Source organism: Biomphalaria glabrata, chromosome 1, assembly GCF_947242115.1.
Source record: "Biomphalaria glabrata chromosome 1, xgBioGlab47.1, whole genome shotgun sequence".
Lineage (NCBI taxonomy): Eukaryota > Metazoa > Mollusca > Gastropoda > Planorbidae > Biomphalaria > Biomphalaria glabrata.
In genome coordinates, this window is record NC_074711.1 from 42865038 (window position 1) to 42879000 (window position 13963).

Consider the following 13963-nt stretch of genomic DNA (forward strand, 5'->3'; position numbering starts at 1 on the left):
TTTTTTTTTTTTTTTTTAGATATTAAGGTCACTTATGACTATACCAGGCCAAGGAATCTGCTTTAAGTGGCATATGCCAGTTTACATTTTCATCAAGTTTACAAAATAAAATTGAATAAATGCTATTTATAACACATGGTCAAATCATAATGGACATATCAGTGTTCAATGAACATTGGCACTACATGCTATTGATTATATGAACATTGACACTACATGCTATTGACTATATGAACATTGACACTACATGCTATTGACTATATGAACATTGACACTACATGCTATTGACTATGTGAACATTGACACTACATGCTATTGACTATATGAACATTGACACTATGTGCTATTGACTATGTGCTTTATTGTGTGCTTGTGATGCTGCTCATATAGCATTCTTCGCATAATCATTTTGTGATTTTTAAATCAATGTTTTGAAGAGTTTATAAAAGTGATTACTGCAATCCGATGTTTGATTATTTTAACATTGTTCAAGAACAAGTTAATTGAGATGTTTAGTGATTACTCTTAAAAAAAAGTTTGGAGGGGGGAGAGGCAAGAAAAGTAATATGAGAGAAAAATTATAAAAACGAAAGAACTAGCACTATCAATAGAATGGGAAAAGAGCCTTCTACATTAATGAGCTAAAACAGGCATTGGGAGGGAAAAGAAGATAATACATTTATAAACATAGCATCATTAGCACATTCAAAATTTGAGATAATAGCAGGTAAAATTAAAAGCCTAGTTATGAATAGTAATGGAAAAGAGAGTAATAAAACAAAGAAAACATAGAAAAAGAATGAGCAAATACTACACAGAACTGAAAAGCCAATGGAAAGAAACAACCATAGTATTTTTACAAATTATACCACAAAATTTGAGAAGAGAGAAAAATCATATCTAAAAAAATAAAAATGTATTGCTCAGAAGCATGGTAAGAACAGTTCAGGGCTAGTTCATGACTTAAAAACAGCTTTAGCTCATTCTGTGACATGAAAATTCAATGGAGAGAGTTAATTGTCAGTAAAAAAAAATATAAATAAGATGAACAATTGTATAAAAAAAACATAATGATTTATTACTATCTATCAGATGGCAAGTAATTTTTTTACCATCTTTTATTTCTGCTGGCACTATATCTGTAACTATAGCTGTTAGGTCATCAGATGTAGAGAACATACAAACTGAGGGGTCACAAGATGCTGGGAACACTCCAGTTTTCTTAGACACGGTTAGCTGAATACTTTCATTCCCTGAATGACAGGTTGATTCACAAATAGTTTCACAAATGACTGTTGAGTAGTTTACTGACTTGACTTCACAGGAAAGAGACTAAATGAAAGAAATAGAATAAAAAAAAAATAGGTATCTTTTTTTTTCCTCAGAAAAAGCAACTTTCTTCTTTTTTTTTTTCAATTCCTTCTATTAATTCATAGTCAAAGGGAGGTCAAAAGAAACAGGTCTAGAAGTCAAGTATAAATCATGTTATTTCAAGATAAAATTGAGCTGGTTGATAGAGTTTTCATTCTAATACTGTGAATCTCATGGGCTGAATCCTAAAATTGGCAATTTTTTTCAATTTTTACTTTTAATGATTAATAAAATATGCATGTTTAGTTTACGATATTATTTGAATAAAAAATTGGAATTTATGTTTATATTTTTAAAAGTAATTTCAGGTAATTTAATTAAATTAAAGAGCTTCTGAGATAGAAAAATGCTTTGGGCAAATCCTTCTTGCAAAAATATTCTTTCATAAGAAAGTATTTTTAACCGTTCAGTTCAGAAAACTTTAATAATTATTGAGTTCCATTGTTAAGCTATTTAAAATCCAAATAATTTATGGGAGACCAATTTTGTATATTTTCTGCAACAAAGAATTATTTACAATGATAGGAATATTCTACATTGTACTTACAGTTAATTCTACTATAATTGAGTTCACATCATTTCCAAAACCTTCTCCAGTGATAGTCAGTAGCGTTCCACCAGCATAAGATCCTTAAAATGAAATACCATTACTTTAATTTTTAGTTTAAAATGTTTTTTCAAGAAAAAAAAATGTGTATGTTAAAAGCAGTCTGCTGTTTTCTACTTATAGTTATATAATTTAATTTTAGTCAATCAAAGCTTATTGTTTAATTTTGTTCAATTCAATTTTTTATTCAATTACCTTCAGCAGGTGATATATTCAATATTTTTGGTAGTAATCCAAATCTACGACCTTTGTCACTAGGGATAGCTATCAGAGCATAACCTAAATTGACAATCCTTGGAACAAACTGTAGAAGTTCTGAAAGTATTTTATAATTTTAATATGAGTGTACATTTAAAAAGAACATTACTAATGACAAATCAAATTGCATTTATTTATTCATAGTTTAAAAGTCTACAAAAATTTACATTAAAATCCTTTCAGTTATTTCATTGAAATATATTCAATAATATTTGATTTTCCAATTGTATCCAAGAGCAATAATTTCACTAAGATTAACCTAAAGCTATATTCCACTAGATCTAGATCTAGTAATAACAAAAGTTTGGCAAATCTAATTCTGTGAGCAAAAGTGTTGTAATCTCAAACAAAATAACTTATTACCTCCTATAGGTGGTTCTCCAGTTGCAGAGATAGTAAAATTAATGGAATATTTGTTGCTAGAAACAATGTTACTCTTGGAGTTGGCAAACATTATTTCATTTTGACAAACCTGTTGAATCAGCAGAAAGACAAGAATAACATTTTTTTTTTACAAACCCCTAAAAAAACAAAAATATGTATCTTCATATTCTATTTTAAAAACAAAGCATTTTTTTTACAGCACATGTAATTATTTCATTTTAAAAAAAATTTTCAAAGAAAATAATTTTAAGAAAAGCATTAATGTCACTGGCACATCTCTTTTAACAGAGCTTGTTGCCATTGCAGTGGTGTAGTCAAACCCACATATCATCATCAATAGTTAGGCAGCCAATTACACCCATCTCTTTTAACAGAGATATGCCAATGGAATGTTCAAAATTATTTGTCTATTGAAATGAATGTCAAAATGTTTTCTCCTTTTTTAAACAAATAATATGACCTGCCCACTGTTAAGCTTATACCCTGATTTAGCATTTTTTGTGCCATTGCTTAGTCTTACAGCAACACTTCTTTCTCAATCTCTTGATTAATGTGTTATATCCTTTGATTAATGAGTTATATCCCTTACTATATAAAATGCTTTTCAGATTGGGTGAACTCTGGGGAAATAACTCTACTTGTCTTAAAGGGACATTATAACTTGATTCCATTCTATACCACCAAACCTCATTTTGTTAACTTTATGCTGACACCATGTTAACACAGACAATAGAAGAACAAGAACACTTGTATAGATGTTATAGCTTACGAACTTCAAAATTGCAACTTGAATACTATAATTAAATAATTAAATATATAATAAAGTACAAAAAAATCTCAATCTATTAATAGACACTTTAACAAGCTCAAGAATAAACTTCTATTATAAAAAATAGTACCTCTGTTCCAAAGCCATTACCATCAAAAGTAATGACATCTGAAAATGTCCCATGATCTAAGTTGATAGCATCAACATAAGGGGAGTAGCACTTTAGAAATTTAAATGTGAATACATCAGAGAGTTCTGTAGGTTGTACTGTATCCACACATCCAGACAAAGGGTCAACTAAAGGTTGACACCCAGATTCATTTGTGTTATTTACTGAACTAACTGTAAAGAAAATATAAACAGATGATACAATGGGTATAAATATGTTCTTTAGCTCAATCAAATATTTATTATACAAACTACAATGAATGTGTTACATTTATGTAACATGATTTGGGCTATTGTTTTATAAATAAATAAAATGTCCATTAAAAATCATTTGAAAGCTTTTTCTTAAGGTATAGTAAATCTGTGCCTTCTCATATTAATCTCTCCCATATGTCTTTAGTTAATTTCATAAATGTTCATGGTTTTTTAAAGGTGTTGAAATTTGTAGTTGTCATAAATGGGAGTATCAGTCCAGTACAGTCTAGAATACAACAAGTAGCTTGAAGATAAGTTTGTGACCCAAGGTTCATGTCTTTGTTCAATAACAAATTTTGGGTGAACAGGCCTCACCTTCAAATGGAAAATAAATTAAAAACAGAATAGGAAATTCATAATCTTGAATAGCATTATCAAAAAAATTGCTAAGGTTCATTATTGCCTAGGAAAAGGCAGAGAGGACTACCAGAGACAGAGAAGTTTAGGGTGTTATGACTTAACAAACAGCCAGAGAAATTTAGGGTGTTATGACTTAACAAACAGCCAGAGAAATTTAGGGTGTTATGACTTAACAGCCAGAGAAATTTAGGGTGTTATGACTTAACAAACAGCCAGAGAAATTTAGGGTGTTATGACTTAACAAACAGCCAGAGAAATTTAGGGTGTTATGACTTAACAAACAGCCAGAGAAATTTAGGGTGTTATGACTTAACAAACAGCCAGAGAAGTTTAGCATGTTATGACTTAACAAACAGCCAGAGAAATTTAGGGTGTTATGACTTAACAAACAGCCAGAGAGAAACAGAGCTAGTCATTGAAATGACACACAGTCCAGGAGTAAGTCAGTGGCTGAGTGAATAGGATGAGTAGTCAGTGGTGCAGACAAAAGTGTCACATTGGAAGTCATTGATGCCTGCAGTTTTTTAATCTTTTTTTTCTATTTAACATATTTTAAGAGAAAAATCTTTTTTTGCATCTTCAAAGATAAATTTTAGCTGCAATGTATTTGTATTTTGTCTAACATGCTCGCTATTTTTAACTTGTATAACAGTTACAAATACCTATTTGTTTAGCTTGAAATTTTGTGAATTGAACAGATAATGGTGCTGAGTAGGATGTATGTTCAACAACCAGAACAGTTCCTCTAAAGTATATATTGCTCTCAGAGTCCATGTAACCAGTCCAGTAATAGAAGTTTCCAACTGTTGTAAAACGATGTGTAAAACTTCCTGCAAAAAAAAAATAATTTTTTAATGCAATGAAATAGATAAGAAGAAAACAATGTATAAATAGCACTATCTGGTAGCCAATATTTACCACTTCTTGTCTTGGTCCCTGAACTGAATCCACCAGGCAAAGCAACTAAGTCATAAGGAGTTGCAGTCTGCTGAATACTGTATGCTATATCAGAGACATACTGAGGCGTTTGCCAAGTCCAGGTAATGTAGTCCCCCACATGGATTGTGATAGGATCTTTATCCCAGGCATAACCATAACCTAAAACTATAATGAAAATAATTGATCAGGTTTTTTTGTTTTACTCTAGATTTCTCTAATTACATTTTATATTATATTGCACTGAAAAAGTCTCATTTACTCTTTTTCTTTTACAAGGAATTGAAATGTAAAAAGTGTGATAATCAACAAACAATTCAAATGCATACAATATTATATTAACATAGTCTACAACATGTACATTGTCTACTCTAAGACATACAAACAATATACATTGTCTACTCTAAGACATACAAACAATATACATTGTCTACTTGGAGACATACAAACAATATACATTGTCTACTTGGAGACATACAAACAATATACATTGTCTACTTGGAGACATACAAACAATACACATTGTCTACTTGGAGACATACAAACAATATACATTGTCTACTCTAAGACATACAAATAATATACATTGTCTACTTGGAGACATAAAAACAATATACATTGTCTACTCTAAGACATACAAACAATATACATTGTCTACTCTAAGACATACAAACAATATACATTGTCTACTCTAAGACATACAAACAATATACATTGTCTACTTGGAGACATACAAACAATATACATTGTCTACTTGGAGACATACAAACATTATACATTGTCTACTTGGAGACATACAAACAATATACATTGTCTACTTGGAGACATACAAACAATATACATTGTCTACTTGGAGACATACAAACAATATACATTGTCTACTTGGAGACATACAAACAATATACATTGTCTACTTGGAGACATACAAACATTATACATTGTCTACTTGGAGACATACAAACAATATACATTGTCTACTTGGAGACATACAAACAATATACATTGTCTACTTGGAGACATACAAACAATATACATTGTCTACTTGGAGACATACAAACAATATACATTGTCTACTCTAAGACATACAAACAATATACATTGTCTACTTGGAGACATACAAACAATACACATTGTCTACTTGGAGACATACAAACAATATACATTGTCTACTCTAAGACATACAAATAATATACATTGTCTACTTGGAGACATAAAAACAATATACATTGTCTACTCTAAGACATACAAACAATATACATTGTCTACTCTAAGACATACAAACAATATACATTGTCTACTCTAAGACATACAAACAATATACATTGTCTACTTGGAGACATACAAACAATATACATTGTCTACTTGGAGACATACAAACATTATACATTGTCTACTTGGAGACATACAAACAATATACATTGTCTACTTGGAGACATACAAACAATATACATTGTCTACTTGGAGACATACAAACAATATACATTGTCTACTTGGAGACATACAAAGAATATACATTGTCTACTCTAAGACATACAAACAATATACATTGTCTACTTGGAGACATACAAACAATATACATTGTCTACTTGGAGACATACAAAGAATATACATTGTCTACTCTAAGACATACAAACAATATACATTGTCTACTTGGAGACATACAAACAATATACATTGTCTACTTGGAGACATGACATTGATTAGTCTACAATGTCAAAGCGACATGTTTCCTTGCACACAGAAATCATTTATGTTATATATTTGTTTGTACCAAGGACTTTTTAAGTGTTGTTCCAGAACTATTTTTGGATGCAATTTGATTTGTGGATTTTACACATACACTAGTCAATATATTTTAATGCTATTAGAGCATGGAATCGGTTGCCTGAGCTAGCCTGGAAATCAGTGACATAGCAGAATTTAGGTCATTGCTTAATATGCTTGACTAAATGCATGACACGTTGGACATAATGAGCTTCTTTTTTGAAGTAATGTCTGTATTATATAAGATAAGATAATTTAAGAAAAAAAAAGAAATAAAATATCTGATAATATATTATTGTTCATTAGTAATCTTAAGACTTTTTTTACTTTGGCATCGACTGGGAAACTATAATAAACTGATCAAACAAAAGGAAATAAACATAGGCTGGTTTGTGGTGAAAAATGTTAAGGCTTTCTTTATACTGCACATATTGTATACTATGCTTCAAAAATGGGGAAAAAAAAAAGATTGATCTTTTCGCAAAATACATTTGGGAAAGTTACGGTCAGCTTATGAGAGGGTCATGCATTTAAAAAAAAAAAGTTTTACTGCTTGAACCAACTAGCTTTAGATTGAGTAAAAGTATGTTGATAAGGTGGTGTTTAAAAAAAAAAGTTTTACTGCTTGAACCAACTAGCTTTAGATTGAGTAAAAGTATGTTGATAAGGTGGTGTTTAAAAAAAAAAGTTTTACTGCTTGAACCAACTAGCTTTAGATTGAGTAAAAGTATGTTGATAAGGTGGTGTTTAAAAAAAAAAGTTTTACTGCTTGAACCAACTAGCTTTAGATTGAGTAAAAGTATGTTGATAAGGTGGTGTTTAAAAAAAAAAGTTTTACTGCTTGAACCAACTAGCTTTAGATTGAGTAAAAGTATGTTGATAAGGTGGTGTTTAAAAAAAAAAGTTTTACTGCTTGAACCAACTAGCTTTAGATTGAGTAAAAGTATGTTGATAAGGTGGTGTTTCAAAAAAAAAGTTTTACTGCTTGAACCAACTAGCTTTAGATTGAGTAAAAGTATGTTGATAAGGTGGTGTTTAAAAAAAAAGTTTTACTGCTTGAACCAACTAGCTTTAGATTGAGTAAAAGTATGTTGATAAGGTGGTGTTTAAAAAAAAAAGTTTTACTGCTTGAACCAACTAGCTTTAGATTGAGTAAAAGTATGTTGATAAGGTGGTGTTTAAAAAAAAAAGTTTTACTGCTTGAACCAACTAGCTTTAGATTGAGTAAAAGTATGTTGATAAGGTGGTGTTTCAAAAAAAAAGTTTTACTGCTTGAACCAACTAGCTTTAGATTGAGTAAAAGTATGTTGATAAGGTGGTGTTTAAAAAAAAAAGTTTTACTGCTTAAACCAACTAGCTTTAGATTGAGTAAAAGTATGTTGATAAGGTGGTGTTTAAAAAAAAAAGTTTTACTGCTTGAACCAACTAGCTTTAGATTGAGTAAAAGTATGTTGATAAGGTGGTGTTTAAAAAAAAAAGTTTTACTGCTTGAACCAACTAGCTTTAGATTGAGTAAAAGTATGTTGATAAGGTGGTGTTTAAAAAAAAAAGTTTTACTGCTTGAACCAACTAGCTTTAGATTGAGTAAAAGTATGTTGATAAGGTGGTGTTTAAAAAAAAAAGTTTTACTGCTTGAACCAACTAGCTTTAGATTGAGTAAAAGTATGTTGATAAGGTGGTGTTTCAAAAAAAAAGTTTTACTGCTTGAACCAACTAGCTTTAGATTGAGTAAAAGTATGTTGATAAGGTGGTGTTTAAAAAAAAAATATTGCATAGATTTACATTCTGTCATTAATTTTTTTTCCATAAAAACTTTAGTCTGGAATTTCCACTTTTGGAATTTTTCACAAATTCTCTTCACTTGAATAAAAATGTCCTTCCTATCAATAGTGACTGACATTTGTATAGACCTTGAACCTTCATGAGAAAGTGAAAACTTTGATTACTTACGTTTGTGTATCCCAGTAGCTGAGACAGTGTGATACTTTCCAGTGTCTTCAATTCTACATTTGATAGATGTCTCTGTCAGGTCCATGATGTTACACTGATGTGTTCCAACAGCAACAGACATCTGTGAGCTATTTAAACTAAAGCCATTGCCAGTAATGACAAGATCTGTGCCTCCATACAGTGAACCAAAGTTTGGCGTCATGCTCAAAACTTCAAAAGTGTACACTATGTCAGGAACACTATTAGTTCTGTGAAGACAAGGGAAATATATGGTGAATATTTTATCAACACTAACAAATTAACAGTTTCCTATGTATGTAACCAAATTATAATAGTTTATTAAAATGTAAATCAATTAATTTTTTAAAAAATATTTCAGTAACTTAGAAGTTAAACACCAGCTATAATACTAAACAATATAATTGATGCAGAATCACTGAAGGAATATTGTTGACATTTAAAATTTGAAAGCATCATAAATGATTATAAACTATGTATTTTTTATGCTGTTTAGGTTTTAAAATGCAATGATTACTAATATGCATAAGCTACAGTCACAATGCTAAAGACATCACTTTTTTTTTAGTTTAGTTTTTATTGTTGAATATTTAGTTCATGTGTTTTTGTTTTTGTATGTGTAGCAAGCAGTAGCCCTAGAGTTCTAAGTTTCTTGCATTAGTAACTGTTGAAACTGATTACATATTTTAGCACCAACAAATATTTAATTTTTTTAAATAATGTAGTTTTACAGTATTTTCATATTATTTATTAGGAATAAGTTTTCTGTTGTGAATCTCAAGTGTCCATGTATAGATGTGTTATGTGACTCAAGAAAATAGGATGTTAAAGACCAAGAGTTTGTTCTTCTCTCTGAGAGTTGTGTGTCAATAACATTTTTATGCTAATGAGCCAATTGTATAATGGGTTCCCTGTCATTTCATCCCCGGTCACTTCATCCCCAGTCATTTCATCCCCGGTCATTTCATCCCCTAGTCACTTCATCCCTGGTCATTTCATCCCCTGGTCACTTCATCCCCAGTCATTTCATCCCCTGATATTTTCATCATCTGATCAGTTTTATCTAACAAATTGTAATTTGAAAAATCATGAAATGAGCAATATTTAATGTATTCATCCCATGGTCACTTCATCCCCCGGTCACTTCATCCCTGGTCATTTCATCCCCTGGTCACTTCATCCCCGGTCATTTCATCCCCTGATATTTTCATCATCTGATCATTTTTATCTAACAAATTGTAATTTAAAAAATCATGAAATGAGCAATATTTAATGTATTCATTTTTTATTTAAATGACAAAATTGTAAGATGTTAATGTTTAAAAGGAATTGAAGCAAAACTTATACAGGCGACATGACATCACGAGGATAGGTGAACTCCGCCTTTATTAGAAACAAATAAAACCTTATTTCAAGGCTAAAAATGACTCGCCCATTTTCAAGAAAGAGCGATTGAAAAATAAAATAAAGTGAAACATGGTCGTACTTTCACCACACCTTGGCCTTTGATGATAAGTTATCAGTGGCATGATCATAATTATTCTAATCGCACTTCTATCTCTCAAACGATTTTTTACTACTTCCACCAAACCTTGGCCTTTGATCCGGATAATATTATGATATTACAACCCCCACATCCAATAGTAGCGCTATAGCTAAGTACACACCCGGATTTACAATATAATATAAGATTTCTCATTAAGAAAACAAAGTGGAAAAGGAAACACTATAAACGCATTAGTAACAAGTCATAAAATGTCAAAAAGCATTCTACATAATCATATTTATATATAAAATATTTAATTGGGGATGAAATGACCGGGGATGAAGTGACCGGGGATGAAATGACGGGATGAAGTGACCGGGGATGAAATGACTGGTCACCATATAATGAGTATATATAAACTTAACTAAATATCATTATCACTGTTGTTTTAATTTTATATTGTCAAGATTAAACATCCATCCTCTAAGAGTTACTTATATGTAGCATTCTTGACCAAATTGAATGCTTTTAAACAAAAAATAATGCTTATAATAGTAATGTGCTATCTTCACTAAGTTTATGTAAATTATAGAATGTTTTATTACATATAAAATCTAGCAAATTACATTCCTTAAGAATATATCAATATCTTGAATCTAGTCATTCATGTGACAGATTTAACTGTGCTACTTCATCTTCAAATTTTCCCAAAATGCACTTCAAAATAAAACATTACAATTGTTGTTTACTCAGGCGTATGGAATAATATATTTTTTTATCTTTGTCTTGAATTTATTTTTTGTTATGATTTTCTATTTGTAAGAAGAATTCAGTGTTTCAATAAACTTTCATGTATTTTAGCATGTTAATCTTGTTTTAAATTTAGAAAGTTAATTTGACAAAGGTTTTACTTTTCTAAATTGTTGAAAATCCACTCTTACCTTAAATCAGCATATCCTTTGTTTGATATATCAACTAGAAGCCTATAGGAGCCAGCAGGGAGAGATGGGAGAGTGGCAATAATAAGGTTGTCTGCATAACTAGACACATTCAGTTTGCCAGGTCCAAGACTCACTTCCATGGGAGTATTACCAAAGCCTTGGCCATTGATAGTAATGGATTTACCACCTAATTAAAAAACATGAACATATTTTATGATAAAGTATGAATCAAAGTAATCATTAAGAAATGTTTACAGATTGTAAAAAAGATAGGCAGTTGTTTTATTAGCTCAATAGTTTAAAATAAAAAAAATATTCTCTGTATTTAAACATATTCCTAGTTAAGTGTGTAGCTTTAATTTAGATATATTTTATATATGTAAGTTTTTGATGTTGACCATGACATCAACATTGGTTAGTCTACTGCTAAACATTAATTGTGTTGAAGGCTAAGTAACATACAAGCTTTTGACCCATATATAAGATGAATTCTGTCTATAGTTTTGATTTTGCAGAATATTATTTTCCTATTACAGTATTAAAGAATGCCAATTAAATCCTATAACCTAGGAAGTTGTTTCATTTGATATATTTTATTTCTAGATGCCCAAGTCCAGAGTTTCTACCAAGGACTTTATAAAGTAAAGCAACAATAAACCCAGTAAACCCAACTGTAAGATAAATATATCTCTGGTTCACTTAAGGCATTTACTGTGTATGGCAGTTAGAAGACTAGAGATTACAAAAAAAATAATTAGTCAATTTATTTTCCAGAGCCTTTCCTGAGGGAGATTGTTAATAATTCTTCCAGATAAGTTGCAATTTATTCTAGTAGTAGTAGCTGAATTAGTTTAAGTTTGTACATTTGTTGTAAGGTCATTTGATATGTGCTTCAGATTGTCATCACAAGGGGGATGAGTTCAAACCCTGCCAACTCCTATCCCCTGCAGAATGTTTGATCTAGGAACTTAGAATCTTAATTTCTGAAAGAATTTCCAAAACTGATTAAACAAAAAAGAGGGTAGTGGCAAAGCACTTTGCTTCCAAACTGAGGGGTCATGAGTTAAAATCTCAGTCGAGCCAATGGATACATGACAGGGGAACTTTATTTCACAATTGAAAACACCCAATAGAGAGGCTAATAAAGAGCTTTTCTATAATTGGTGTATAAGGTTAAGAATTACCTAGATCCTAACATTTAGCACTTAGAGAAAGAATTGTATGGAAATAATAGTGAGTCAGGCTTTAATGCATCAGTGTAGCTTGAACAATCAGTTTGAGCTTTCACACTCAATGTGGATGTAGTTGTAACCTTTTTTTTTCCTAGCTCTTTTGAAGCTTGAGTTCAAATGTTTTCCTATTTTATTGTTAATGTTTTTGCAGTTTATGTTTTTTTTTTTTTTTTTTTTTTTTTTTGTAAAAAATGCTGTAAATTTTACAGTACTTATAATGAGCAAATATTAATATATTCTTTGTAAATCATAAGGATCACAAATTTGTTGTAAAACTTCAATAAAATCAACTTATAGAGACTGATTAAATCTGCAAGATCACATATTTGAAATAACTAGTTTCAAAATAGCCAAACTGAGTTTATAACATCAAAGTCCAAATGTTGAAATTAACAAAAAAAAAAAAAGAACTTTTTTTTTTGTTAAATGTATGCACAAATATCAGGAGATGTGCAGTGTAAGCAAAAAAATGTTAAACAGATGTATATAATGTACCACATTTTATTACTATTATATTTACTAAACATAATATTAAGTTTGAAAGTAAAAAAAGTATAAAAGTAATTCTCTTAAACCTACCTAAAACATTACTAGAAGATACTGAAATAGATTCTACAACAGGAGTCTCAGAAAGTTTGTAGTTGAAATTGCCTGCAGTAATTGAGCTCCCTAATTGTGCCACAAGTATTTCCTCATTGGTATCATCAGTAAAATTATTCTGAAAAACACAATAAAAGAAACCGTAATTTAGAGTTGTTTTAATTTCATTTTGATGTATATTTAGAAACTGTTGAAGTATATTGGTTTACAAGATATTTAAAAGTAATTATCTACTCACAGATCTGGGAGTTCTGCAGGTAATCACTGCCTGAGTCAGATTGTTAACAATGCACTTTTGTCCACCAATAGTCACATCCACATCAGAAGTAAAACCATAGCCATTTATTGTCAGCAGAGTTCCACCTATTGAACAAAAAATGTGCTATACTCTTTGGCATTGTAATAGAAATGAATAGTTTGAGAAATAAACTAGTTCTGTTTTGTCCTACCTTCAACACTTCCAGAAGATGGAGAGAATGAGCTTATGCCAGTGATGTAGGTAAACTCAACAGAACTCTGTGCCAAGCCTTTATTAGCAACTGTGACAAAAATGTTGGCCAGCCCAGTGGCACCATTACCAAGTGTGCACTGAATCAAACTGCTGTTCACTGTATTTACTAGGCAAGGAGTTTTTCCAATGAGAACTTCATTATTTGATATTGATGAATCATCGAAACCACTTCCACTGATGTTAACACTCTGACCCTCGGAGCCTTCAATATAAAATGTGAAAATAAGATGTGTTTACACAACAATATTAAATTGCTAAAATAATAATAAGCATTTATTTTTTAAATTTAATAATTTAATTATCATTTTAGTTTTTATTTGTTAATTGATCCCCTTTTTTTTGTAATAATTAAA

General features: G+C 30.4%; 1 protein-coding gene across 2 annotated transcripts in view; it reads right to left on the minus strand.

The window, feature by feature from the left end:
• The window catches only part of LOC106067830 (fibrocystin-L-like), a 62575-nt gene that overhangs the window by 25470 nt on the left and 23142 nt on the right, over nucleotides 1-13963 (minus strand). For both annotated transcript variants that reach the window (XM_056037576.1, XM_056037567.1), the window contains exons 26-37: nucleotides 13549-13812; nucleotides 13338-13462; nucleotides 13079-13217; nucleotides 11268-11454; nucleotides 8823-9070; nucleotides 5091-5276; nucleotides 4835-5002; nucleotides 3520-3731; nucleotides 2600-2708; nucleotides 2174-2293; nucleotides 1919-2001; nucleotides 1113-1332 (exon numbers count right to left, since the gene is read on the minus strand). In XM_056037576.1, the coding sequence (XP_055893551.1) occupies nucleotides 1113-1332; nucleotides 1919-2001; nucleotides 2174-2293; nucleotides 2600-2708; nucleotides 3520-3731; nucleotides 4835-5002; nucleotides 5091-5276; nucleotides 8823-9070; nucleotides 11268-11454; nucleotides 13079-13217; nucleotides 13338-13462; nucleotides 13549-13812 (2061 nt within the window). The remainder of the gene's footprint in view (nucleotides 1-1112; nucleotides 1333-1918; nucleotides 2002-2173; nucleotides 2294-2599; nucleotides 2709-3519; nucleotides 3732-4834; nucleotides 5003-5090; nucleotides 5277-8822; nucleotides 9071-11267; nucleotides 11455-13078; nucleotides 13218-13337; nucleotides 13463-13548; nucleotides 13813-13963) is intronic.